The sequence below is a fragment of the Tasmannia lanceolata genome, unplaced genomic scaffold (genome assembly GCF_043159265.1).
Source record: "Tasmannia lanceolata isolate RefF3 unplaced genomic scaffold, GAP_Taslan_0.1 ptg000008l, whole genome shotgun sequence".
Classification (NCBI taxonomy): Eukaryota; Viridiplantae; Streptophyta; class Magnoliopsida; order Canellales; family Winteraceae; genus Tasmannia; species Tasmannia lanceolata.
In genome coordinates, this window is record NW_027518685.1 from 21,971,216 (window position 1) to 21,999,001 (window position 27,786).

The 27,786-nt window shown below is 37.6% G+C and overlaps 3 protein-coding genes and 1 long non-coding RNA gene across 6 annotated transcripts; 1 reads left to right on the forward strand and 3 right to left on the reverse strand.

Annotated features, from left to right (window-relative positions):
* Positions 1 to 2,705: 2,705 nt before the first annotated feature.
* Positions 2,706 to 14,615, forward strand: LOC143884802 (protein decapping 5-like). Of its 2 annotated transcripts, XM_077388595.1 has the most exons (7): positions 2,706 to 2,958; positions 9,916 to 10,016; positions 11,546 to 11,617; positions 11,739 to 12,602; positions 13,487 to 13,687; positions 13,881 to 13,991; positions 14,144 to 14,615. In XM_077388595.1, exons 1-7 carry the CDS (start codon positions 2,835 to 2,837, stop codon positions 14,264 to 14,266), a joined length of 1,596 nt encoding a protein of 531 aa, XP_077244710.1. In that variant the 5' UTR covers positions 2,706 to 2,834; the 3' UTR covers positions 14,267 to 14,615. The 2 variants fall into 2 exon arrangements, with proteins under 2 accessions (XP_077244710.1, XP_077244711.1); XM_077388596.1 differs by lacking the exon at positions 9,916 to 10,016 and having other exon boundaries at positions 2,819 to 2,958.
* Positions 14,616 to 16,121: 1,506 nt separating this feature from the next.
* On the reverse strand, positions 16,122 to 20,004 carry LOC143883430 (uncharacterized). Its single transcript, XR_013252384.1, has 3 exons — positions 16,938 to 20,004; positions 16,517 to 16,622; positions 16,122 to 16,382 (listed from the first exon to the last, which is right to left on the reverse strand). It is a non-coding gene; the product is annotated as an uncharacterized LOC143883430 (long non-coding RNA).
* A 1,229-nt stretch (positions 20,005 to 21,233) lies between these two features.
* On the reverse strand, positions 21,234 to 21,980 carry LOC143883431 (kiwellin-1-like). Its single transcript, XM_077386778.1, has one exon. The coding sequence runs from the start codon at positions 21,922 to 21,924 to the stop codon at positions 21,361 to 21,363; it is 564 nt and encodes a 187-aa protein (XP_077242893.1). The 5' UTR covers positions 21,925 to 21,980; the 3' UTR covers positions 21,234 to 21,360.
* A 1,681-nt stretch (positions 21,981 to 23,661) lies between these two features.
* On the reverse strand, positions 23,662 to 27,644 carry LOC143884803 (uncharacterized). Of its 2 annotated transcripts, none has more exons than XM_077388597.1 (5): positions 27,145 to 27,644; positions 26,846 to 26,923; positions 24,946 to 25,027; positions 24,101 to 24,225; positions 23,662 to 24,014 (listed from the first exon to the last, which is right to left on the reverse strand). In XM_077388597.1, exons 1-5 carry the CDS (start codon positions 27,418 to 27,420, stop codon positions 23,781 to 23,783), a joined length of 795 nt encoding a protein of 264 aa, XP_077244712.1. In that variant the 5' UTR covers positions 27,421 to 27,644; the 3' UTR covers positions 23,662 to 23,780. The 2 variants fall into 2 exon arrangements, with proteins under 2 accessions (XP_077244712.1, XP_077244713.1); XM_077388598.1 differs by having other exon boundaries at positions 26,846 to 27,015; positions 27,145 to 27,267.
* Between the last annotated feature and the right edge of the window lie 142 nt (positions 27,645 to 27,786).

Below are 27,786 nucleotides of genomic sequence, written 5' to 3' on the forward strand. Positions count from 1 at the left end.
GGACCCCATTGAGTTTTTTTGTACATCACTTCTCTAATTCTCTTGTAGTGGACTACTGGACTGCATTGATTTTGTACGGGGTAATTGTATTTCTTTATACAACTTAGCCCATATAGTCTAGTGTTTTTCAGGGGATTTGCTTGAGGATTTGCTTGAGGAACGATTACCAATGGGGGACAAACATTAGGCAAAATTATCAACAGATCCATGCTTTTCAAAAATTATCAACGAGGGACAAAAGAGGTCTTGTCAGTAAAAGCTGGACGGAAATACCCTTTAGCATTTACAACACCTTTTGACCTTATTTTTTCCTTCTTTCTTCTTCTTTTACTTTTCCATTATCACCTTTTTTATTTATTTTTTACCCTACTAGTCATCTTCCTCCTTGTTCAGCCACCATTGCTGCTGGCAAATCTTGAAAACTTGAACGTTGAGTTCTTACCATTTATCTCTTTGTATTTAGGTTTTGTTTTTCTTTCTTTTTTTGTAGGGTTCTGCACTATTTTTCATTACTTTTTTTCTGATTTATCTTGTTTAGGGTTTAAGCGATTTGTATTTTAGGGTGAGTTCTGGAGATAATGCATTGATGGCTTCACTCACTTTTTTGGAAGACAAGTGGTTGTATAAGAAAAAGTTGATGAAATACATGAATGGATGGCTGCACATTTTTTCGATTTACTTATTATTATTTTTTTAATACACAAATTAGGATGTAATACATGAAGCACATTTAATGAAAACAACATCCATTTCTTTTGTTATTTCTATCATTAGCAGAATTGTAATGCCATTAGATGAGTTGTTATAGGCAGGGGTTTTGTAGCAGAAGGGGTTTATCAAATCTCTGGAAGAGGGTTAGTAATTCTCAAAAGTAGGGTTACCAATTTTCGAATGGGCTTATCAAATGCTTGAAAATTGGCCGAGGGTACTAGAGTTTTGGAAGAGGGTTTTCAAGTCTCTAGGATTGGGGTTATCTAGTATAAAAAATGGGATTACCAATTTCCGAATGGGGTGATCATGTCCCTGAAAATTGGCTAAGGGTACTAGAGTTTTGAAAGGGGGGTTTCAAGTCTCTAGGATTGGGGTTATCTAGTATAAAAAATGGGGTTACCAATTTCTGAATGGGCTTATCAAGTCCTTGAAAATTGGCTGAGGGTACTGGAGTGTTGGAAGGAGGTTTTCAAGTCTCTGGGATTGGGGTTATCAAGTATCAAAATGGGGTTACCAATTTTCAAATGGGCTTATCAAGTTCCTGAAAATTGGCCGAGGGTACTTGAGTTTTGGAAGGGGGTTTTCAAGTATTTGGGATTGAGGTTATCTAGTATCAAAATGGGGTTACCAATTTACGAATGAGCTTATCAAGTCTCTTAAAATTGCCCAAGGGTACTGGAGTTTTGGAAGGGGGTTTTCAAGTCTCTGGGGTTGGGGCTATCCAGTATCAAAATGGGGTTACCCAATTTCGAATGGGCTTATCAAGTCCCTTATGAACACGTTTTTACTTCCTGTTTTTTTTTCACTCGTTTACTTTCGCGTTTTTTTCTTTCTACCGTACGATTCATCTTCCTCATCCTCCATTAAAAGGGAGAATGAGAATTGCAAAACCCTAAAACAAATGAAAAACAAAACCTAGATATTGAGAGATAGATGGGAATGAACTCACGTTTCAAATTTTCGAGTTTTCCCTCCTCCGATGGTGGCTAAATGATGAAGAAGAAGACTAGGAAGGTAAAAAAACAAAGCTGAAAATGAAAAAGTAAAAAAAAAAGAGGGAAAGAAGAGAGAAGAGGGAAAAGTGGAAAAACAAAACGGGTTGCTTAAGAAAAGGGCATTTTCGTCCAGCTTTTTATGACAAGACCTCTTTTGTCTCTCGTTGATAATTTCTGAAAAGCATGGGTCCTGTTGATAATTCCACCTAATTTTTGTCCCCCATTGGTGGCCTTTTTTTCAAAAGGTACTTCGGCCACACCATATGATGATCCAAACCGTCCATTTGATGGGCCACGAGCGTAAGTAGGGGTGGCAATGGTTCAGTTTCGGTTTGACCCCCAAACCGAACCAAACTAAAATTTGAATCGATTTGGTTTTACCGAAACTGAATTTGGTTCGGTTCCGCCAATTTTGCCACCCCTTATTCATAATTATTGGAAATATTCGGTTTCAGTTCGGTTTGATGCCCAAACCGAACCAAACCAAACCGAAACCGAATTTTCATTTCGGTTTCGGCTTGGTTCGGACAATTTTGCCACCCTTAAGCGTAAGTAGGTTGTGCCTAAAAATATCATTTCCATAGATGATCCAAGCCCTCCGATCTATAGGGTTGATTTTTTGGGGCACCCATCAAATGGTGGCCCATACAGTGGTACACCGTGTAAAACGTAGCCAAGAGTGCTATTGGAGTCTGTTGCTTCACATCCATCCAAACGATATTGTCTCTTGGAAAAATTGCCAAAGGTAGACGCCAAAATACAAGAATTGTCAATGGGGGACACAATTTTGAAAAATTGTTAAAGATGGTTGATAACCCCCTTTTGAGAGTTTGATAACCCCATTCACAGGGTTGATAACCCCTTTTGGAGACTTGATAACCCCTATTTCGTCCCTCTCTTACAATTTCTCAAAAATGTGTCCCCCGTTGGAATTCTTGTATTTTGGTGTCCCCGTTGGCAATTTTTCTTCTCTTTTACACCTCAAATCAAAATCCAACCGCCACAATTCCACAAACTAATATAACTCTTTTATCTGTAAAAAGTACACAAAAAGAATCAGAGGAGAGAGAGAAAGGGAAAAAGAACCCTAATCCAGTTATCGCAAGAAGTTATCGGAATCGTTAGGGCATGGCGGAATCGGGCGATTCCTACATTGGTAGCCTCATCAGCTTGACTTCCAAATGCGATATTCGTTACGAGGGCATCCTTTCTACTATAAACCCCCAAGAATCCACCATCGGCTTGGACAATGGTAAAATTCTCCCTCTTCATTACAAAATTTGAAGAGCTAGGGTTTTGGGTTTTGTTATGAATGCAGGGCAATTAGGATCTCTGCTACCTAGAAATCTTTCTGTCTTTCCTTTATTTCTCCTTGATTATTATTATTATTGTTGTTATTATTGAAGATTGATATCGAACATTTGTCTTTCTTCCTAATTTCTATCTAACTTTCTGGAAAAATTTCAACCCTAACCCTAATCCCAACTCCAACTGATGGCATTGTGGGTAGTATTGCTTGTCTCGATTTTCATTTTCTTCTGTTTTCCCTGCTCTTGGTTAATTTTGGTCATTCTAATTTTGGCGTTGCGTTTTCAAATAAACATGGAAAGTTGGAGATTTATTTAGCAAAATTTCTGCCTGATGAAAATGTCACGTGTTTCTCATTTTTATGTAGTGAATCTGTTCCCAGAATGCAAGTTGTTTGAATTTATGGAAGGGTTTTCTGAGCACTTTGGAACCATCTATTCTTCCTATAGCTATCCAATTTTATAAATCTAAACTTTTCTTTTGGGTTTTTTTTTAAATGAATTCAAGGATTATTAGATATTTTTACTGCATTCAAGGAGGCAGATTTTCTTTCCCACATTGATCATTGCAAGAAGAATGTACAACTTGGGCGGTTTGAACTTTGGAGTTATCCAAAGTGTACCCATTATACAACATTTAGACTCTGGAATTTGGTGTCTCCATAGTCCATAGTTATTTCCAGGTATTATTAATCTAGGGCTGGAGGCTTGTGGGCTCACAATTGTTCTAATATGAGATTCGTACTAAACCATAGGCTCGTAGATGAGTTTCTAGAAATTTAATAGTAATATATGAGTTCATCTCAACAAAACAAACTTTATTTCTAAATCAGCATAAATAGATCATAAATAATCCTATACATCAAGGATTTTTCAAAGAAATGCTTAACATAAGAGTTCAACGGAGTTGCCGGAAACTCCTTGGGCGGGTGGGAAACCCGTTTCCCCTAAAACGCGTTTCTCGCTGTTGGGAAACTCATTTCCCCTAAAATGAGGGAAACACGTTTCGGAAACGTTTCCAAAATATGATACATAATTGGAGAAATATTTCTAAAACACATGGGAAACATATGGAAAACTTACGTAAATAATGTGTAAACGCGTGATAAACATATGCAACAGTCGTAGAAAACGCATATGAAACGCGTAGGAAACATGTGTTGAACTTACGAAAATCATTGTGGAAAAAACACATAATTTCCTAAGACGTTTATCATACGATTTTCTATTGTTTCTTGTTTCTCGTTTCCCCTGTATTTTTTTCATGCGTTTCCCATTTCCGTTTCATGTTTCGTTTCCCGTTTCCTTTTCCCACTTGGTAACACTTCAACCATCAAAGAAACCAAAATCATCCAAATCTTGTTTCATACAATAATTACCAAAAGAAAATAAATATCAATTGAATAAAAATCAGATCTCAGCCAAATCTCTTGTAGAAAATCAAATCTGAGATAAAATGCCTGACTAAGGCCCGAACAATGGCAAGAGGGTAAGTAAATAAGAGGGTGGTGAAAGAATCATAGTAGGTTTTATGGGTAACAAGAGTATGGTTGATTGGGTTAAATCTGGGTGTCAAAATTGATTGAGAGAGGGGGTGGCTATGTAGAAAAGGAAGGGGAAGGTTCTAAGGGTGAGATTTTTGGGGAAATATGTGATAAAAAGTAAAGGAAAAATGAAATTGATACCTAAGAGAGCATGCCGGGCTTCATGCCTTGGTTATCCCCCTACAAGCAATGTCCAAGAGGGAGAAGAGAGCGAGGTGGAGAGGAGAGAATGGCTATTCACAACCAAGATAAAGAAAGATAAACGAAGAGAGAACTAGGATAAATGAAGGATTTACTGACCGCATAGAGCAAGGTGGTCCTCAATGGTGTCCCCACCCCCTCATGGCTTCTTCAAACTCAAGTTTGACGGTTCTAGCATTGGCAGCCTGGGGCCCTCAAGGATTGGTGGCCTTCTTAGAGATGAGGGGGCTACAGTTTGGGCGTTCTCTGGTCCAAATGGATCTGCCGATTCTAATGAGGCAGAAGTTAGAGTGGCACTCCTGGGCATTAGGTCTCTTGAGTCTCATGATTTATCCAAGGTAATAGTGGAGGGCGACTCGCTTAATGTTATTGGGTGGCTGAAGGGTAGCAAATCCTTCCCCTCAAGATTTGCTCGCTGGTTTGATGAGATCAGGGATTGCATTGGTAGGTCAGATGTAACCTTTCAACATGTTAAAAGATTTGCAAACTCTGAAGCGGATAGACTTGTCAGGGATGGAGTTGAGAGGCAGGCGCTAGAGATTTTCAATTTCCTTCCTCCTTGAGAGGCTTTTTTTTTGTATCTTATTTGTTTGTCTTTTTTTTTGTTTCTCTCTCGGGCTGGACCTTCTTGGTCGTCCCTGTATATTCCCTTCTCTTTCTCATATATATGAGATCTAGAAATAATCAACATCAAGAAAGAAGTAAAGATCAGGAAAGAAATCAAAATCAGGAAAGGAGAAAGATGGGGGTGGAAGGGGACGGCTTCTGAACCCAAACGGGACGGGGTGAGAAAAGAGAGGAGAAATGAAGAAGGATGTGAGGAGGGAGAAGGGTATGGAGAGAGATGGGGAATGTGAGGGAAGAAAAGAGAGGAGAAGATGTGGAGAGAGATAGAGTGTGTGTTTGTGTGGAGGAAGAGGGTAGATGTCGCAAGGGGAAGAGAGGAAAGAGATGTTGAATAGAGGAGAGGGAGGGAGAGGGGTTCTATTTTCGATTTTCAGAACTTAGTTTTTTAGAGGGGGATGGTTGGGCATTTATAAGGAGGGGCTTGTAGATTAAGTGGGGGTAGATGTCGCAGGGGGATGAGAGGATAGAGGTTGAATACAGGGGAGGAGTCATTTTTCGATTTCCAAAACTTTGATTTTGGGAGGGGGAGAATTAGCGTTTTATAAAAAGGGGGGTTATAGGTTAAGTGGAATCAGCTGTAGGCCCCAAGCGGCAGGCTAATAGGACTAAATAAAGGGTTTTAAAATGATTTAAGTAATTGTGGCCGCTTGAAAAAAGGTGAGAAAGCTGGGCATATGTTGATGTAGACATCTCCTACATCTAGGATTAATAAAATATGGATTATAACTCTAGATAAAACCTAAGTAAATAAAACAATTCAAGTCTGTCCAAGAATAAACAAATCCTAGTGGTAGATCACACATTGTCTTAAATGTTATGCTCCTCTGTCTCCCCAAAATCTGAAATGCGTTCAAACTTCAAAATATTGTAGCCCATTTTTTTCAGAGCATCATACCTAAGAAAAGAGTTATCAAAAATCTATATCTTGTGGTCAAAGGCCCTTTTGTTGACTTCAATTTTTGGTTGGTTCCAAGAGCAAGAATTTATTGTTGACATCTGATTACTGATTAGTAAACAAGAATGTCTTTTGTAGGATGCATGCCAAAACCCCTAATGATAGCACTGGTTCAGATTTATTTCTTCATGACATAAGTTCAAAGAACCTCCTTGACAGATGGGACTGCAAACAAGTTTCTATCATCTTTATTTTTGGAACCTCAAGGTCTCAATTATTCTTCTGTTGTTTTTCTTGCAAGGACTTTCCTTCAGCATCCCCATCTACATCTTACACTTTTGCCTTTAGAAGCAAGGAGAGTTATTTTTTTCAAGATTCTAAAAATTGGAATGGAATCTTATTGGATTGTAAACCGAATTTTAAATTTTAGTTTTTTTTTCAGATTTTATCCAAAAATCAGAAAAATATAATTTTTTTTATCAAATCTGAACCAACAATCAAATGACTAATTATCCATTTCCCATTCAAATCAGTTAATTTAAATAGAAATTCCATTATTAGTAATTCAATATCATACTATGAATTCTTTTTAATAACTTCTGACAAGTAACACCATCCATTTCCAATATAAATTAATAAATGCATGAATTTTGGATAATAACTTTAAAAATATTAACAGATAGAAGTTAAAAGTCTCAAACATGAAATGAAAATTATCAATCATCCATAAAGTTGTAAATCATCACCGTAGTCCTCACTATCGTTGTTGTTTCACACTTGACATTTCTCAATAATCAACCAAATAATACCAAGGCAATATAAAATAGCAACTCCTGCAATAAAATAGAAAAGGCATTGAACTTCAAACTGTAATTAGCACATTTCACACTTCACACATACTAATATGAGTAGTTCACTCATAATAGTGAGTTAGTGACCACCACCACGTCCACAATCCACAACTATTAGTGTCTACAACGATAAACCGTTCACCACAATTCACACATGATACTAAAATGATTAACAGTTCATCACTGTTCACCACAGTTCACACATACTATGCGGACTGCTTAGAAGAAAACACATACTAATATGATTAACCATTCTCACTTGGCATTTTCCTAGCAGTGTTTAAGAGTCTTAACAAAATGAAGGATGCTACCTCTTTCCTTTAAATTACTTCATCATAGGCATTTTGATCTCTTTCGGGCAAGTGTTTTTACAGTCACAAGATATTAAAGACAGCTTCTCTATATCTTATCAAAGCTCTGCACCTATTGTTATTGGGCTGGTATAGTAATAGGGGATGGGCGTCCTCGGATTGCATCCCCTATGAACATCTAATTTTCATCTAATTCACTTGGATTTCTTGTTTCTCGAGTGTAAAAGTTATTATTATTATTATTTTGAAATGGAATCAGTGTAAACGTTATTTATTTAAGCAAAACAGTAAGAATCACATAGAGCACTCATTTTATATACAGTTTTTTTTTTTTTTTTTTTTTTTTTCCAAAAGGTTTTATATACAGTTTATTAGAGGCCCACTTGTTCTCTTGCAGCCAATAATGCATATACTTATGAATTGTGCAGGATCCTTTGAATCATTTGCATACCTAGATTTATTTGCAGACAATACAACTACTTTACTTTTGAAGAAGCTCTTGCTTTTAACTTATAAAATCTCATTTTCACAAAGTTACTAGAAACACCCCCAGAAGGTGGGAAGCATTCTTCCGGGGAAGTGTGTTTCGAAAGCAGGAAACTTCGCACTTCCCAAAAATAGGGGAAGCTCATTTCTGAAATGTGGGAAACTCTTTTCACCAGTTCGGGAAGCGCGTTTCCCCAATCCCCCCCCCCCCCCCCCCCCCAAAAAAAAAAAAAAAAAATATTTTCCCAATATCTCTACAGAATTACAGGGGAACATAATTACAAGAAAATACAGGGACAAGGCATTTACATGCAAAGTCATCTAAGATTTACATGTAAATAGGGAAATATCCCCTATTTGGATTTATTAAAAATATTTTCAAGACCCAAATCTAAACGGATAAAAAGTCAACTTTCCAGTTCTAGAATAAAATCTAGCATTTTGGTCATTCTGGGCCAGGTCAAATCTTAACTTCCAAATGATGGGGTGTTTTGCCAATTTTAAAAATTCATAAATTCTATCATGTCCAAACATTATTAAATCCCAAATCCCCATAAAAAAATCTCATAATTTCGTCTCAAAGTTTTTTTCGTAATGCCAATAAGGTACCAGGATCCCGTGTCGATGCATCATCACGAGAGCAGTTCCGTAGCGGAAGAGTCCAGCGCCCCCCCGTGGAGCCAAAGCCATCTTTTGCTTTTAATAATTGTTGTTCCCCTAGTAAATCATCAATCATTTCAACTTTTGGTGAAATTTAGGAAAGAAAAGAGGAAAGGTGCCCCACACCAGAGCTAAATCTCTGGAATGGGAACTGAGCCATCTAGAGCAGTGGGCCAAGTTCAGTCCCTGTAGAAGGATGCTCCGGTCTGCCCGGACCCATCCATGATGACGTCCTGACTGACCTCTCCTAAAGATAGTCCTTCGCCTTTCTTCATATGATTAAAAGAGAAAAGGGCTTGCTTTGTGGTTTTTTAGCATGCACTTTGCCTTGGAAATTAATTGGAATACTGTTCTCCCCTATTCATTTACTTTGTTGGATATCTACCCATTGTCTATTGATGTTAACTCAGTCTGACCAGATTGTTGTTTTGTCCCATAAACAGTGATGCTTTATTTAATAGTGAAAATACGTGATACATTCTGCTCCATGGAATATTGTAATAATTGGGACCTCTGATTGAAGAAACATTTGATTTTTGTTTATCTGAGGACATATTCTTCATGAGGAATGATAGATTGAAGGGTGCCCTTGCAAAAAACCAGTTACAAGGGCACCCCCATTGGTCCATCTAAGCAGTTTGCATTTATTGGTACTTTAATTTTATTTTTGTCAATGCTATTTCCATATTTTTATATGCCCTTATAAATGCACTTTCTTGAGATGGACCCTTTAGTCTATCATTCCTCATTCTTCATTTATGTTTTTAAGCGGCCAATGAAGCTATTGATGCTTTAGCCAGCGATGGAGTAGGTCGACAACATTTGGTTGTTCGGTCTTGGCTTCCATTGTATTATTTTGCTACTTGATGTGCTTGTGTTTTAGTTTATTTCTATATTGACCATCTCTGTCATTTAGTTCATATATTTCCTTTTGTCTTAATAAATTTGTTATTCATCAAAAGAAAAGAAAAGAAAGAAATTGGACTTCACAAGCTCTGGAGGAAACCTGCCATGCATTTTTCTGTCCTGTGATCCTGTTTATTTCCAGGAATCATAGTTTAAACTAGTCTGCAGTGGCAAATCCCATCTCCTGTGATACTTTCAGCTGAGGAAGTACATACAAAAAACGGATAATAACAATTATTTTCCTGCTGGTAGATATATTCTTGTCTGTCATTCTTTAATACGGGATCTTTTTCAATAATATTCATACATCATACTTTCAGATCTGTTATAATTCGTAAGCTAGTTATCATTCTGAGATCCAAAATCGTTTAGAGAATTTAAGCTTTCCTCTTTGCATTGGCCCATGTTACGCTTGTTGCAGTGAGGTCATATGGTACCGAAGGGCGGAAGAAAGATGGGCCACAGATTCCCCCAAGTGATAATGTATATGAATACATTTTGTTTCGAGGCAGTGACATCAAGGTGAGTGAAAGAATTTGCATCGATTTATTTTTTACAGATCCTTAATAAATTGCAGGACATGACATGCATTGAACGAATTGATTCCTGTTATTTCACGACCTTTTCCGTAGAGACTCATGTATGTCTCTCACAATCATCCTATTCTCTATCTCGTTTCTTCTTTAATTTTTGAAACAAGTTGAGTCAAGAGAGGGGAACAAATGATAAATGGGCCACTATCTTTATAAAGAAAAGAAGGAAATATATCATTGTCAAGTTGTCAACTCTTTCTGTGTCATTGGAGGGAATACTTTTTCTTTGAGAAAGTTTCATTACTAAAATGATTTCTCTTTGGTTTCCTCATGAATTATTAGTTATCAATTTTATTAGCCTTTGTTTTGAAAGCGAGCCTTTGTTTATAACTTACGTGTTTCTCTCAATTAGGAATTGCCAAATTGGTTGCCTTAGTTTGACTATTGAACATATCACAAAATCTGTTACTATTGCAATTTCCTTCTGTCAATCCCTTTGGTTATCATCAATCTCATTATGTTTCATTCAGTGGACCCCTATTATTTTTTTCATATAGTGAGAACGTTCTAATCTTATCTTATCGTGGCATGTCTCTTGCAACTGTGGTCTTATTGAAGTCATGATTCCCACATTTAGGCAAGCTGTTCAAGCCCAGAGATTTACTTATTTCTTTGTTTTTCCTTCTCAACTCAACTCAACTCAACATAGCCTTTGTCCCAAACTAGTTGGGGTCGGTTAAATGAATCCTTTATAAAAAATTCATGAAGAAGGTAAGAGGAATCTACCCGGCTCTAATCTTGGTTCTATTTGGGTTCTTCTACGTGGATCATTTTCTTCCATTCTATCCAATCCAGGGTCATGTTCTCTGTTATGTTCCTAGCTAAAATAACAGAGAACATATAAAATTTTATAAATTTTTCTCATGTTGTTTTTTCTTCCTCATGTTGTTTTTTCTTCTAAAATATAAATTTTATTTAAATTTTAACAAGACTGCAAATCCAGAGTCTAACAAATCTGAGCGAACTCTTTTTTTTAAAGTCAATGAGTTGACCCTATGGGTGTTTTCTCCTTTGTGCATATACAAAATGCTCACACTCATTAGCAAGGATCTTCAACAAGTTAATTAATGCCTGGCAGAGGGCTTTAAATGTTGGGATTGGCCTCTGTGAATTCTAATTGGTCACATACTCACATGTATCCATGAAGAGACAATTCCTTGTGGGTGCTTGCTACTTATAGCTACTTATAGACACTTATAAGCTGCAACATGATAGACTTGGATAGGATGTGCTTTCTACATGATTTTACTGTTACAAATTGCACTGCTATTTTGGTTCATCACACATATGCTTATTGCAACTCTTTTTGAAGAACATCTGTGACTGTTTTGTGCTTTATTATTTATATTCTGAAGAATATGATTCTAGTGATGTCTGTGCATTAACTGAATATGAGTGTTCCAGTTCCCCAAAAAAAAAACTGAATATGAGCTTTATTTTTGGATCTCTTGATTTCAGGATCTGCAAGTGAAGTCCTCCCCACCTGTTCGCACAGAACTGCAGATGCCCAGTGACCCGGCTATTATTCAGGTAATTGTTTTCCATGGTTAAAAATTTACTAGAAGCAGGATTCAATATTTTTCAATAGACTTGTCTTTCCTTGTTTTGATGGATGGCCCCTTTTATTTTTGCTCTTGCATGTGCTCTGCAGTCACAGTATGCTCGTACAACTTCATCTTCAGTTGGAGGTGGAACTCTATCAGATCTAAGCTCTCCAGATGAAAACTCTGTTTTACCCACGCCTGCCTTTCCTAGTGCATTGGGTTCTTATCAAGCTGGAGCACACTTTGAGTCATGGGGTTCTTCACCTGTTCGTCCAAGTACAAATGAGGCCTCTCTTTCTATGCCAATGTATTCTCATGGATATTATGAACCATCGAGTGTTGTTCCTCACCAAGCCATTCCCCTGCAGTCCCCTTCTTCTTCTTCAATTCATGCTCCTGTGTCACTGCAGAATCAGTTTCATTACCCTCAAGTTAATCATGCATCCTTAAATACAATCATGCCTAATTTGTCAGAACCTGCTGCTCCTATCCCTTCACCTATTATCCCTTCAACTAATTCTGCCCCTTTTAATGTTGCATCTGCTCTTACTCCTGCTCAAATTGCTACTTCTCCCTCTGGTGATCTATCTCTCCCTCTGTCCAGTAAAGTTTCTCTGCCATCCTGGTCTATGTCTTATCCAACTGCTAATTTACTGGCGATCTCGCCATCAACTTCTAATCAAGAGGCTAATGACATAGTAATTCCGGTTTCTAATAAAGCTGGAACTGTTCCCATTCAGTCCTTGCCTTACTCATCACCTTCCTTTCTGGGGTCTACTTCAGGTTCTTTATTGACAGTACCTCCAGCTTTGTTAACCCTGGCTCAGTTGACACACCTTGGACCGCCTGCACCTTCATCTATGCAAAACTTATATACCAAACAAAATGGTATGGATGCTTCGGTGTCTTCATCATCAACACCATTACCACCTCAAGTGCCTTTTTTGCCACTACCTTTGCCTTCCCAACAGGTTTGATAATGTTTGGCTTTTGATGAAGTATTATTTGATCTGCATCACTTTTGATCGATTGATCTGCATCCTACAAATTATTCTGCTTTTGTTTCATTACTTTGTGCATCCTACAAATTAGTTGCTAAAATGTTAATTGCAGACTTTCCAAAAAATGCCTTTAAAGTTATGTTGGATGTCAATACCGTTTTGAAGTTATTTTCAGGCCCCTAGGATGCTAATGACTCTAGTTCCCAGTTATTGAAATAACCATCCCTCATTGTATTAAGCTTGAAGTAAGTTTTGATGGTATCCCTTGAATCTTTCACATGGAATATTGATGGGCTAAACAAACCACATAAAAAGAAAGGCCAATGACAATAAATTACCGGCAAATTAAGCTGACCTTATTAGAATTATGAACCTCCACAGGATTGTGAAAAACAAGGACTTTGATGCTATCCTCGATCTGCTATGTAGGTTGGAAGATTTATATCTTTCTCAAGTTGAAGAGGGCAAACAAATTTTGAGTGGTGAATCCTTAATGTATCTTCTCTGTTTGCTTATTTTTCAAATTGCCCCCAAGTGAAAAAAGTGAAGGCCTGCCTTTTTAACATATGCAAAATAAGTAAAAGCAAATCAAATAGGACAAATGGACATGGTGGGAAACGCCTAAATTTATGGTTGTTATGCGTGCATGTATGCTATATTGGTGCACTTAAAGTGCGTGCATTTTGTTGCCAGTTGCAAGATTCATCAAATGTGTACACATATTAATGGGATTTAATCTGCGAATGCTGCTAAATCTTGACGCCATTAAAGTAGTGAAAATGAAATGCTACTGTATGATTTCTTTAAAAAATTATTGTTCAGAAAAATTGAATTTGTGATTTTTGTTCTTGCAGCCCCAACACTCACAAACTCGGTTCACTGAAGAATTTGATTTTGTAGCTATGAATGAGAAGTTTAAAAAGGATGAAGTATGGGAGCATCTTGGTAAGGCAAAGCTAAGGGATAAAACAGGTAATGAGACAAAAAATTATCCAATTGACTACAATGTGGAGGATGGAGAGCGTTGTGGCCAGGCCTCCAAGATTAAAACCAAAGTAGGTCAGGGGATATTGCTATTTGTAAATGTTTAGGTTTCACTCCATTTTTTTGCATGAGGGAGTATGATTACAGTTACTTGTGTCTGTAGATACTCTTGGAATCTAGAGAGTAGAGCATCGTATTGGACTAATTAAAACCAACTCTGACCAGAACTTCTCTTCTGATTTTTTTTCTCTTTTCCGTCTGCAGCCTGTATATGTTAAGGATGACTTCTTTGATACGCTTTCTGGCAATGCGCTGAACCGTGGGGCTTGGAACGGACGGACTAACTTCTCCGGACGAATGAAGCTTGATACAGAGGTTTGCATATTATGCTTTTTTTATAAAAAAAATTGAATGATATTTGCATATTATGTTTTCTCCCATCCAAGACATGAAAACACTGAAACCAAAGCATCAGTGTGAAGGTTTACCGGTTTTGATTTTAATTTTTTTTTCCATTGGGCTTGCAGACTTTTGGCGAGTTTCAGCAAAGGCATCATTGGGGTCGTGGTGGGAATTCCAGGGGATCATTTAACAGGGGAAGGGGATATGGCTATGGTGGGCGGGGGCGTGGAGGACAGAGTCACATATAACGAAAATTGTATTTCAGTTTCACTCAAGGTACACGTGCTTTCATGGGGTTTCTGAGACAAAAGTTGGCGGGTACCCACTTATCCCGGGGTTTTTGGTAGCTTAAGTGGTTTCATGTCTGTTGTAGCATCCCTGCTCTAGGGTAGATTTTCAGGTAATCACCCTAGACCATATGCCTAGTTACTAGTTGTAGAGAGGGTCCATGTTTTTTCACCCAGGGGCCTTTCTTTTTCCTGTATTCGTAGATGAAATTTCCAACCGTGCAGTTTTAGCTTTTGTTGTGATCATTTTAAATGTTGTAGGAAACATTGTGTAGAGGAAAGGGATTTTTTTAAACATGTGTTTAGGAAAGCCAACACCTTAGCCGTTTCTTTGGATACTAGTGTGAGGCGGGCGTTGAAGAAAAATTAAATGAATAATAAAAAGATGTATTAAAATGGTTTAAAAATCAGTCAAAAGAGCATCTCTCTAAAATCAACTGTTATAAGGGCAGTTGTTCGTTGTTAATATTATTAAAATGAATGATAACACTAAATTTGTATGAGGTGTCTAAGAGTTGATGATCGATATTTACTGATAATTTTCTTTTCTTTTCTTTTTAATGGGTTTTCTATGATACTCTTTCCCTGCAAAAACACACTAATTGCTACAGAATAGGTATTGTCATTGATATTCACCAAAAGAACATGGACGCCATCCGAATTTTCTGAAAAAACCTCATCTACAATACCATTGTATTGCATATAAAAGGATAAAAATTGTATATGCCAACAATTGCGCTAAAATACAGCTAATTAACATCTCGAAGGATGCCAAAGTTAATCAAATTTTAGCAATTAGTTTCATAGTGAAAATGTTACCCAATAATTTCACCACAATTGGCTTAGATCTAAAATTATAAAGAGATGCACACGCTCAGAAACTCCATTGAAGGCAAGGGGATAGTCTGAAGTTTTATTTGTAACTAAAACCTATTACTAATGGTACACATTGGTAGGGGCATTTATGGTTAAAAGCCCTAGTTAGTAATAGACTAGTCTGAGTCATGTTACATTGGCCGAGTTGCTGTCCAAGCTTGAGTGTAAATGATTAAAAAAATAGAGGAAAGATGGAACACAATTACAACCACAGAGCAGCGGACAAAAGACAAAACAAAATTAAATTAAAAATAAAAATGATCATTATCTTTACCGCAACTGTCATGGCTCAGCAACTTGGTAGTAGAATCCAATATTCCTTGGAATAGAAAGGAACTCTTGAAAATCCAACATTGGAGAGATTTGAGGCTGAGTGCGTACTTGGGTGAAAATATCATCGCCTTTAAGCTGAGAAACAATCACGATTTCCATTTTAAATTTAAGTAGCCTGTATATCTCTACTGCTACGTTTTTATAATTGGACCACTTATTTGTAGATATCTAATTTAGTTTTTTTAGGTGATTAGTGCAAATATCAGTCCCCGATTTTATTTAAGGAGATAAGACAGTATATACATGGAGATACATATGAGTGGCTTTATTTTCAGAAATTCTGCCTGAGAAATTAGGAAAGCCGTCTGCCCGCGGGCAGCCTCTCGTGAAGGGGTAATAATATGCAAATAAAAAAATATTTACCTTTTCCAATCGTGATTCCTGTGGAGAAAGGAGCAAAAAAAAACAGCCACATTTTATAATTTCGTGGATCGTTGGAGAGATGAGCAAACAAATAGCTACTTGGAGGAATGAGCAATTAAATAGCTACTTTTTCTAATCGTGAATCCTGTGGAGAAAGGAAGAGCAACATCCATTGTCAAGAAAATGGCATTAGCCTTAAACTAAATGCCCATAAAATGATATTACAGTCACCAATGATATCAAAAAATTTCCATGGCGAATGGTTAAATAAAAGCAAATGTACATGAAAGAAATTCAACAAATAATAAATTTTAAGTAAAAAAAAAAAACACCAAGGAACAGATAAGAAGTACAACAAATTGTTCATTGAAAGAGAATAACATGTAAAAAGTACATGAGCTCAGGTCAACATAAACATCTGCCTCTCTTTCTCAGTATTTCATGTCTTCTTGAAACTTTTGCAACTGGACAATTGTAATTTTACCCAGATAAGGTCAACATAATCCTGAAATATTGCACCGTGGGAACTGATATAATTATGTTATGAAGTAAAGCAGCCATATACAATTAATGTGCAGTTGCTTAAGCAAGGTATATAAACCAACCTAAATAACATCATAAATATAAAATATAACTAACCTTGGCATTAGGAAAAGTAGTAAAATGGTGAAAGCACTCCTAATAAGTCTCCTCGCTTGAATATATAAAGCATAGGAATGCAAGTCCATAGCTCTAAGCTCATAACCTATGGAAAAAACAAAAATTACATGAAATTAGTAACTCTAGCTTTAGGTAACTACTCATAATATTATGAGAGGAAAAAGGCGATTACAGAAGTTTAAGCATATGCTATCTTTCATTGTAACCACGTCTAAAATTCAGACTCATCAAAAGAAAGAGCTAAACAAATTTGAAGGGCTCAAAAGTGCAAGGTATATCCAAAGTTCTTTAGTTATGGTGGGGGACATGCTGTTGTATGAAAAAACAATAAAAAAAATACCTTTAATCCCAGATTTATATAAACAGTAAACAAAAATAAGGAATTGATGGAAGAAACTACCAGAGATTCGCCATCACTTTTCTTCCATATTATGAAAACCTGAACTGCTACATGAACTTGTCTAAATCCGTCTTCTGATTCTTCTACAATAGCGTGCTAAGAGACTTGATACGCAACTTCAAATTTTGCCTTGTAGCCCCATCGCATGTGAAGACTGATATGTCAGAGATTATAATCTGAAAAGGCTCAGAGCAAAATACTAATTGAAGTGCCCAAGAACTCTTGAAAAAAACATGATATGAATAAGTGGAAAGGAGAAACAAAGAGAGGAAATACAGTACCTTGAGTGGAGAAAACTAAGCAAGACATAGCTATGATTGATTGAGATGGAGATCTATACGTGAGAGAGAGAGAGAGAGAGAGAGAGAGAGAGAGAGGATTCGAATAGAACTCATTAAATTTCTTAAAAAAAGATTTACGTACAATGGAAATGTAATGGTAAGAAATGGAATAGAAATGGTTTCGTTTTGGGTATTTATTGAATTTAATGGAAATCGTGAGACCTGCCAAAAACGAAAAGCTTAAAATATAGAGAGAATGTTTCGAGTAATTAGCGATTTAAATGGAAATGTTGCCATTCATTTTGAGTTATTACTGAAGTAACTCGAACTAATGGGGTAAGAGGATATGTAGGTCGTTTTATGGAGATATGGGAGAGATTTTAGGAGGAGAGAGAGAGTGATTTTGGTTAGAGTTTTATCATGATTTGAAGTCGTATAAGAGGTAATTACGGTAATTGGAGAAAATCAAGGAGATTTTGTAGATATGATAAATATGCCTTCCATTAGGGTGTTGTGTGTGGAAGAGAGATGCCACGTAGATCTCTAGCGGGATGGGGGAGCTGTCCAACAGTGAAACCCCATCCAGCTATATTATAATAGATTAGTGTGTCAACCCGTGCGATGCACGGGGGCGACAAAAGAAGTAAATGATTAGTAAAAAAAATGTAGTCGAAAAAGAAAAGGTAAGAAATAAATGGTTCATAAAAAGATACAACAAAAATGTTTTAAAATAAAAAATAAAATGCATTTATGCAAGCTAAATGGTATGTAAAGCTCATAAGTTTTTTTTTAGCCAGTTAAACTTATAAGTTATGAATGCTTTCCCCTATGCAAACAATGTCTTAGGTGTGGGATGGTTTCACCAAAATCTAACAAACAAAGTTTCACCAATTCAGTTAAAGAATTACTAATATTAAGTTAAATAAGAAAACATAATAATAGTCCATTGACCAGAAAAGAGTGCATAAAAGCGTAGAAAAAAACCGAGTTCATAGACTACTGTACCAAACAAATAGGCTACTAATATTGGTAGTACCATGTTCTGTTAATTCTATACATGTAACAGATGCAAAAACTGGATGGATATGCTGCAATAACATAGCATACCTTCAATAACAGACATACATCACATTATGCCACTGCAACCAAATAGAAGGCCTTTCTAACAATATAAAAACAACATATAAAGCCAACTAAAGCATTAGAGCATGCGAGATTAAGAGAGAAAGCAGGTGGAAGAGATTTGAGGCGTGGGAGGAGCAGTGACCGATGGAGGAGATTTGAGGTGTGGGAAGAGATTTGAGCTACAAATGATTCTTCCCAACAAATTACTTATTCAGTGATTGGAGAGATGCCATGCCTCGTTCTTGTTGATTCTAATCCTGATTGAATCTTCTCGTTCTTCAAAGTGATACAAATCCTGATTAGAACAAAAGAAGTATAAAAAAATACTAAACAATGCATGAATTACAGACTTTGATTAAAGGGCCTGGAGACTGCGATGGCGATCCAATCGCAGTTCTAATATTGGGTGCAGAGATCAGAAATACTTTTTTTCTTGTCTCTTCTAATCCCAATCGAAGCTTCTCTTTGTGGAAATCATGATTAGAACAAAAGTAGTATCAGGAAAAACTTGAAACACATGAATTGAAAACTTTGAATCAAGCACCTGGAGATGAACTGCTAATAGATATGAAAAACTATGAACAAACATAAACTAATAGAAAGGAATAAAGAATAATAGAAGTAAAATCTCTTAGCGCCAAGCGAACGAAGGTGAAAAACAAAGCTGGTAATAACATCCTTTCAGATAAGTCTGCCTTTCTAATAACTAAGCTTTCTATTAACGCTTCTCATGAAAAGACAAATTTTAAAAGCATTTCAACAGGAAGAGAATAACCTGTCTCAAAGCAAAACTAATAAAATGACAAAGAAAAACTAAATTGTTACTGTTGTTACGCAATACCATTTCACTATAAAAAAACGGGTGGGGCAATACCATCTCCCTGTCAAGAATAACAATAACAAAAGAGGAAGGGGTTCTTATTCAGACTGATAAACCGATTTAAAAATGGGGAAATAAATTGGTGATATATTGCAGATGCAACAATAAATCATACATGTACTCAATTCAAGAATTTAGCAATCATTTGCATAAAATACAATACATAAGAATCCAGTACCCAATCAGACAAGAAAAACTAAAATAGAACTAATAACAAAAACATATATAGTACTTTATTTATTGAGATAAATTAGAGAACCATGCAATAGCAATCAGATCCAGAACCAAAAAAAAAAAAGTGAACACAGATCATGAGAAATCCCTGAAAACAAAAGGGAAAAAAGTTCAGAAATCTCTGCAGTAGTTCGTTCCTGAGTAGATCTCGCTTTCCTCCTCCGCCTTCCGTGAACGGTGAACCCTCTGTCTCATGGGCTATTCATGGAGAGAGAACCATCACATTTACAGAATCTGACTCAGTCCAAGCCACTGTGATGGCGTCCAACACCGGTGTCACAACAGAAACTGCACCATATATTCTTCCTCAGTATTCTTCTTGAATGGAGGGCACACCACCGAATCATATGAAAAAAATGGCTGAGTTTGAATGAGCTTGTAAGAAAGGAAATCTTCATTTAAAAATGTTTGTATGGGTTAGGAAATGAATCGAAAATACGGAATACCAAAGGAATTCTTTACAAATAATTGCGGACGGTTCCAATAGGACGAAGGGGCGACTTTTCAAACTTCAACAGAAACCAAAACGCTTGAAAAAACTGCAGAGATTCGAAGAATCAGAGAGAGAATCTGATATGAAATGAATAGTTTTTAAGGCAATAATAATGCCATAAAGCCATAAATGGCATGATTTTTTTGGGCAAATTCCCATTAATTCCTTGCTTAGTAGGTACTCAGCCTTAAATGGGTAACGTTAGTAGGTACTCAGCCTTAAATGGGTACATTTAACTCGCCATAAATGTCATGATTTTTTTTGTTAATTCCCATTAATTACATTCTTAGTGGGTACTCAGCCATAAATGGGTAACGTTTCCATTTAACTCAAATTGTTTTTGATATGAGATTAAAAGTTAAAGGAAGAGATATTATAGGATATTTAATTTCCATAAGAGAGAATTATGAGAGAGAAAGAGATATATAGATTTTATAGCTTTCTTCCATAGAAGATTTGCCAAAACATGTTAAAGAGGGTTTTTTTTAAATTGCTGGACAGAGGAGGGGCTGCCACGTGGCAGCACCACAGCTTAGAGGATTCCGCTTTACTTATATAAGAACCCCTTGGAGGATTCCGCTTTACTTATAAAGGGTGAATAAGAACCAGCTTGGAGGATTCCGCTTTACTTATATCTCTGTCCCTAAGAACCAGCTATAAGAACCAGCTTGGAGGATTCCATGAGATCTTAAGGGTAACACTCAATTAGAGCTTGGTATTGTAGAGGGTGAATCAAGTGCCTCGCATCATTTATTAAAGTGCTATCCTTAAATTACCATTTCTTCTCCTTGTATATGGGAGATGATATTTTCACACCCTCCCGCAGTACTTGCACACTCCCTTTATAACGTGATTTGACATAAAGTTGCCCACTTTATAAGAGGGGTGTGCAAGTACTGCAGGGGGTGAAAATATCATCACCCCTAGTATATTCGTAGTAAATTCATAGGAGTCAAACCCCAAGTATTCATCTACCATATGTATAGATTTGAAAGGTCGTGAAGGTGAAGGAGGTGGTGGTGGTGACTCTTGAGCTCTACGGTCTTCTTCATCAACTTCTTTTCTAAGGTTGAAATTAAAGGAAGGCAATCGCCATTGTTGCTACGAGTGGATTTGCTATAGTTTATTAAAATGAAGAGGAATGCCATTCAAAAAAAAAAAAAAAATTAAGAGAGAAGAAAACAGAGCAACAAAGGAATGACATTCATAATCCCATTGATAAACTAAATGAGAACACATTCGTTATTAATATAGTCAGCAATACATGCAAATAGATTGCAGAGACGACGACAACGACAATAGTCAAACTGTCTGTCTTATTAAAATCAAGCAAGCAAGAAAGAAGACATACTAGTAGTTGTGCATATATAATGCGCGCACAAGCATACACAGGTGCATCTTGAAAGAAATCTAAGCATCAGACCAGACAACACTGAAATCACCCCACTGGCTTTGTGGTATGTGTAAGGCTTCCCAAACAGCTCTAGAGGCATCAACTATGTTATTGGGGCAAGGAGGCTGGTAATCGTGGTCAGCGTCACATCCCATGGTTGAGTCACACTCATCAACCACCATTGCCACAACACTTCGCCCGTTGCCACTTATTGTTATGTTGTCAAAGCATCTCTTTCGTTTGTTGAACCACCCCGTCGAGAGTGCCACCACCGGAGTATCATCTGAGTGGTATCTGTTGTCACATTCCGACGGGCCACCCCCATCTCCACCCTTCTCAAAGCTGTTTATAGTCAACACTGCCTTTGTATGAGCCGACACAGGGGGCGAACACGTGTATGTCGTGTAAAGTTTGCCCTCAAAGCAACAATCAGATTCGTTCTCTCTGTTGCATTGCTTTGGGGGTGGTTTCTTTCCCGTCAATCTCCCGCTCAGTTTGCACTGCTGACCTTCTGCCCATTGGCATGCTCCCAAAAGGATGTCGAGGACGACCACAAGGAACAAGAATGCACCCTTCTTCATCCTCTTTCTCTGATGGTTTTGGTGTTTAGATTATTAGATGGTAGGGTTTATATAAGGATGGGATATCCTATATTTCTTGTAGCGATATTGTACATGAAGAATTATATTGTATTCAAGCTATACATTGGATTTCACTAAAGGAGAATCCAATAAACTGCCACACTTATAAACTACAGAATCCAATAAAAAAATAAGGAGAAGCACGGCAATGGTATCTTCAGTTGTGAATAAAGACCACACTTTATCTGCAGAATCCTTTTAGAGAAATGTGGACAAGACATACAACCTGCTAAAATGTTTGGATTCATCGGAGTAAGAAATAAATATCTTCGATGTTCCATATGCAGCCAGCAAATTGATGGTCCAAGAAAAAATTTAATATTTGGCCACACTCTTGGATGGTGAAGATTCAACTAATTTCACCGTTAGGATCTTCCATTTGCACCAAATTCTTGAGTTGTAACTTACTCTTCTGGGCAACCGTCACAATGCCCTCCACATGTCGTAGAGGAATTCCTTGTATTATTAGCTTCCAATTTTATGTTGTATGAGTTTGATGTTAGGCCAAAAGGGCTCCCTAGATCCCTTCTTTAGCCAATTAAAGTAAATGATATTTCCACACCCATCTGGTGACGACCTTATTTGTAAATGGCCAAACTAGAACTGTTTTTGTAAACAACGAAAAGTAGAAGACTTCTTTTGCAAAAACCCTCCAAAAAGAATTGTGTTTGGTAAAATAAATGCACGTGAAATTTTGTTCCAAAAGCATGTTCAGGCAAAGTTTTTCAAAGCAAAAAGCTTTGTCCCAAGTGATACTTTACTTTGGAAAAAAATTTGGGATTTCTGGATTCCTCCTTAAAGTAAAGAAAATGAATAGGAGAGCCAAGAAACACGGACTTGTCAAGCATCTTTCTGGATTCTTCCTTCAAGAAAATGAATAGGAGAGCCCAGAAACACGGACTTGTCAAGCATCTTTGTGATAGTCATCCTAAAGATGGTACATTAAGGGGCCTTGTCAAGCATCTTTGTGATAGTCATCCTAAAGATGGTACATTAAGGGGCCGTTTGGATACACAGGTTTTAGAATCCGGGATTTCTTTAAAATTGTAGCTAAGAGACGAGAAGAAGCGGACCAGCAATCGTTTTTTACTTCTCACCCCTCTTTCCGTCAACAAGAGAGTAGCAGATCCTCCCATATTTCCAGGTTTTAGAAATCTCAGGATGTAGGAGAGATTTTTAAAACCTGAATTTCTCACTTAAAATCCAAGAAACGCTGTCAGGACAGCATACAACAGCTTGATCATGATCCCTCTTTTACACTGTTTTCAAACTAAAAACCTGGATTCTAAAATCCGCGTATCCAAACGGCCCCTAAATGTTTTGTTAGGAAGCAATTGGAAGTATAATTGGCTCTACCTTCCTCTAAGTTAGACAATTAGTGATTGAGAAGAATGCTCTTTGGAATTGAGAAGAACGCTCTTTGGAGGAATGTTATCAAAAGTAATTTTGAGGAAAGGAGGGGAGGGTGGGATTATGGTAGGTTAGTTAGGTAGCAGATGCAACATTAAAAGGGCGGAATTAGTAAAACTTATTTTCATTTTCTCTTCTCCCCTGCTCGAACTAATGACTCCCCATTGAAGTCCATCCTAATTTGATTATGAGTTGGAAATTCTTGTAAGTTTTCTTGTTTTAATATATATGGAGAAAGAGAGGGATAATAGCAATGCAAGAAATGTCCACCAAATCGTCCTTGAAACCAATAACAACAGTTAGTTGCAAAACATGTAATTTGTTCACATATCACTCCTTTTGTTCGTTCACTTGACATAGTACATAAGCTTCAAGCGCCAGCTACTTTAAGAACTTTTGGCTTGTTTATTTCGTTTCACGTCCTTAAGCTTGGATAGAAGATACAGGCAAGCAGATGACAAGAGTACTGAAATTGCAAAGCAAAGCAAATCTGAAGACGTGCATATGACCACCTTCATACTCTTTTCAAACAATCCAATCAAAAGAATCATCACTATTACATGACCCAACTTCGTTTTCAGCTCATTGACGGATTGTATTTCTAACCATTGAGGTCGTTCCTGTAGTTAAGATGATGAGACAAGTGTCATGAAAAGCAATTTTTTTTATTTCACAAACTTAGAGAATCAGATTGGGGAAAACTAACCGAAAGCCTGAACAAGCCAAAGAGATTTGATCTGTGGGATTCTGGTGCGATGTCGAGATTAGAGATGAAGAGCTCATAAAGACCCATTCCAAAGACTAGCATTACTGTTCCTAGAAGATAAACATCTGCAAGTAAAAGTAGATGCACATTTAACTATTAAATTAGCATGACCTGACCCAACTTCTGCTCTCCCTCATGTTGTGGAACCAGTGGACCCCATCAACAAATCAATTGCTGCGATTAATCTTGTAATGTAATTGGGGCCACAGGGTTCGACTTCTACTGGGAGTGCTCATCCAATTAAGGGTGCAACTTGGGTTGATTTTTTGGAATTCTGGTAGAGCTTTTACCTTAAAATCAGACCGGATTCGGGTTGATTCCTATTCATTTTTCAGCAAAAGTTCAATCCGACCCGACCCAAGCTGCACCCCTACATCCAATGGTGACACAAACGAAAGATGGTACTCGCTGTGCCAAGGTTTTAGTGATCAGGGCCATTGATTTGTAGGACGTCACCAAGGGGCAGTGGGTCTACGTAACAAAGATGGAAGTGGTGTATTTATCATCACCCTCATCAACGATCTACGTCATCAGATGAGGGTGGGGGCAGCCAGACTTGGGATGGCCGACAAGAGTCAGTACACATAGCAGTGGGTCCATGCTGTAGAATGAGTATTTTGTTCAAACAGATTCTCATTGTAAATACCAATGATTTTTTCATATGCACACATGACAGATTTGTAATTATGGTAGGAGTTTAATGGTTTAAAGTTGAGGAACATTTAGTGTAGCCTTTTTTATACGAAGCACGAGATTAGACTCTAGAATAGCTCATCTATACTCACCAATTGCTTCAATTAACATTGCAATCACTTTTCCACCCATCTTATGGTATGCCATGAAGGCACCCACAACGTAAGTGCAACCCTGCGGAATTTAACAGAAATAGATTAGATTTTAGCTTAGATTTATGAAACTAACTGGTTGTTTTCTAAATAAATTGCCAAAACGTGAAGGTGATACATGTGCATTTCCTTAATCTTTATACATACATGCCATTGGGGAACAGAGTGGGAAGAGCAGATCCCAACTTATGTTAAAAACAGGACTCTTTCAACAGTAGCCTCTTGTTATGGTTCAGTAAAAACCACCCATTCCTATTGGTATGAACCAACATGGTGGCTTCTTCTATAATTTCACGCAATCTTGACCATCTCAAAACTCTTTAAACCCAGTCTATTTATTTAAAATATTTTTTCTGTTTCTTTTAATTTGACAGTTTTTTCTGTTTCTGTATTGATATGAACCAATACACGGCGGCTTTTTCTGTTTTGCATGCTGATTGTAATATCTTTCGTGTTCTGATAAACCGGTAGGGGTCTCCTTTTCTATACCGTACCACGTTTTGCCTAAGCTTATTTATTTATTTATTGATTGATTGGTAAGCTGGGGTTAGGCAAGACCCCGACCAGATATATTAATAATTAAGGAGAAAAAAGATACAGCAATAAGCACAAGGGAAGGGACAGCCCCAAGCAGCAAATACAAAGGGGCAAATAAAGAGCAACTAGCTCAAAGAGCTATACAATCAGAAAAGAAAACAAAAGAGACTAGGATAGACCAAAAAGAATCTCATCACCAAGAAACACCCCTAGGATAGCATACCCTAGGAGGTCTTGGGGGGAAATGGCAGCTTGCATGAAGAAGGGGCGATGCTTTCCCTGTGCGCCGCTGAACAGGATGCCATGCTCCAGGATCATGATCCGGAGAAGGAGAGATCTCAATCAAATTTGGAACTAGTTCCCGATTGGAGTGGTTGACAGAGGGGGCAGTGCAAACAGATTTGGCCTCAAGAGCCCAAAATTTTTTTAGCGTGCGCCCCTACAGGAAAGGAGGAGAGATTGCATGATTCTGATGAATGGCTAAAGTCGTTGCAAGAAACACATGCTCTCGGCTTCCATTCATATTGAATCTGCTGATTTTCTTCTCCCTTTGAAGTTTTAAGTTTAATCGAGTCGGGAAGTGTCTAACCGGCCTTGATTTGAATGCAAAGTCTCGCGAAATTTAGTCTCGTCGCCTCCGCAGTATGAGAATCCATGTATAGCGGGGTGCCAATCATACTCCCAATTCTACTAAGGCAGTGAGGGGACCAAAACTTCAAATGGAGACCAGGGAGACGGATCCAAACCGGGATTTCCAATAAGCACTTCTTTTCGAAAGAGGTTCCGGAGTCCCATTTTTTAAGAATGAGGGGTTTCCCCTCAAAGTTTTGACCCGAATTTTCAAACGTTTTGCCAAAGCTTAAGCTGTTAGTGTTGGTGTTATTTAATCATTTATACTTGAACACTCTAGACTGCCCATCTAATAGGCCCACGATTGATTGGTCAGGTACAAAATTAAATCACATGATCGAACGACACCAATCATCTGATTACCATTGAATTTGGTTCTTCACAATTTTATTTTCAGAAGCAGTAGCCGCCATCCAACTTAGGATGGACAGTTTATATCATCTGAAAGTAGTTGTCATGTGTGATGAACTAGGAATAATAACCGTGTTGAAACTTGACATACTGTTTGATGATTTTTCCATGGCAGAAGAGTAAAAAGGCCTAATAATTGCCATCAGAAATCAAGCCTCTTATGCTTGTAATTGATGTATACAGTAGATGGCCTGAAACAATTTATGCTCCACTGTTTGATGGAATAGTAGTTGGTTCTAAGAGGGTTATGGCTTGGTCATACCTTGACAAAACACAACAAAGATCCGACTAGAGAACCTGAAACCGCAAGAAGCGTCAAGAACCGGCATCCGTAAATGGCCTGAAAATTAAAATTGAAAGATACAACCTTTAGGTCTTTTGTAGAGAGCAAACCGTGCTTCATGTTCCAACTGTTCCTAGAAGTTCTTGCTCCTATCGGACCATTTGTATCTATATGTGTCAGGATCCCGTTCTGTCTAATCATCTTTTCAGAATTTGGAATTAATCAATTCATTTGTTAAAATCGGAGATACAGAGAGAGAGGAGAGAGGGGGATCTCACCTTTTCAATTCGCTCTTCTAAAATTAGCAAGTTCCCCGGGGATTCATCAAACACGCCTGGCCGGAAATCTGACTTGACCACCGCCGGAGGAGGAGAAGAATGAGCTGTAGAAGCTGCCATGTTGTCACTTTTAGAGCTTGACTTGGTGGATACTGGGAATCTGACCTCCGACCACCGGGATATGCTTACTCTCCTTCCATGAGGAATCAATCTCCAATTCCCGAGGTAAATTGACCCACTTGTACTTTTCCCAACCAATACCCAGTGAGGTCTCATGGTCTCAAAAACAGGGCCCAATGACGCAATTCCGGCCACAAACCTACCTATTTAATGGCAGCTAGTAAGGCATTCGACAAACATGCATATGGGTCACCTCATGGTAATCTAGTTAATGTCCCTAGTCCGAACAACATACATGATATCATAGCTCTGTAAAGAGAAAATAAGGAGCTCTGGCTACTGGATATTTCTCTCCATTCACGAGAAAGGGCAGCCACATATACATATTGAGGTGGTCAACCCTAAATTGCACTGGACTCCGTTGCATCAAGGGCTGAGATTAACTGGAGTTACGGCTTCCTACTTCAGCCTTTAACTGTATCCTAACCATTTCCGTAAGAGGGGTGAATTCAAACTTGAAGG

Bases quoted from the DNA above. Each gene is read 5' to 3' on its own strand.
- LOC143883431 (XM_077386778.1), bottom strand. From the start codon at position 21,924: ATGAAGAAGGGTGCATTCTTGTTCCTTGTGGTCGTCCTCGACATCCTT.
- LOC143884802 (XM_077388595.1), top strand. From the start codon at position 2,835: ATGGCGGAATCGGGCGATTCCTACATTGGTAGCCTCATCAGCTTGACT. The intron at 13,688-13,880 runs GTAGGTCAGGGG...TTCCGTCTGCAG, and splicing joins CCTCCAAGATTAAAACCAAA to CCTGTATATGTTAAGGATGA. The intron at 13,992-14,143 runs GTTTGCATATTA...TTGGGCTTGCAG, and splicing joins GAATGAAGCTTGATACAGAG to ACTTTTGGCGAGTTTCAGCA.
- LOC143884803 (XM_077388597.1), bottom strand. From the start codon at position 27,420: ATGAGACCTCACTGGGTATTGGTTGGGAAAAGTACAAGTGGGTCAATT. The intron at 26,924-27,144 runs GTGAGATCCCCC...TTTAATTTTCAG, and splicing joins TAGAAGAGCGAATTGAAAAG to GCCATTTACGGATGCCGGTT. The intron at 24,226-24,945 runs GTGAGTATAGAT...TTTTACTTGCAG, and splicing joins AATGTTAATTGAAGCAATTG to ATGTTTATCTTCTAGGAACA.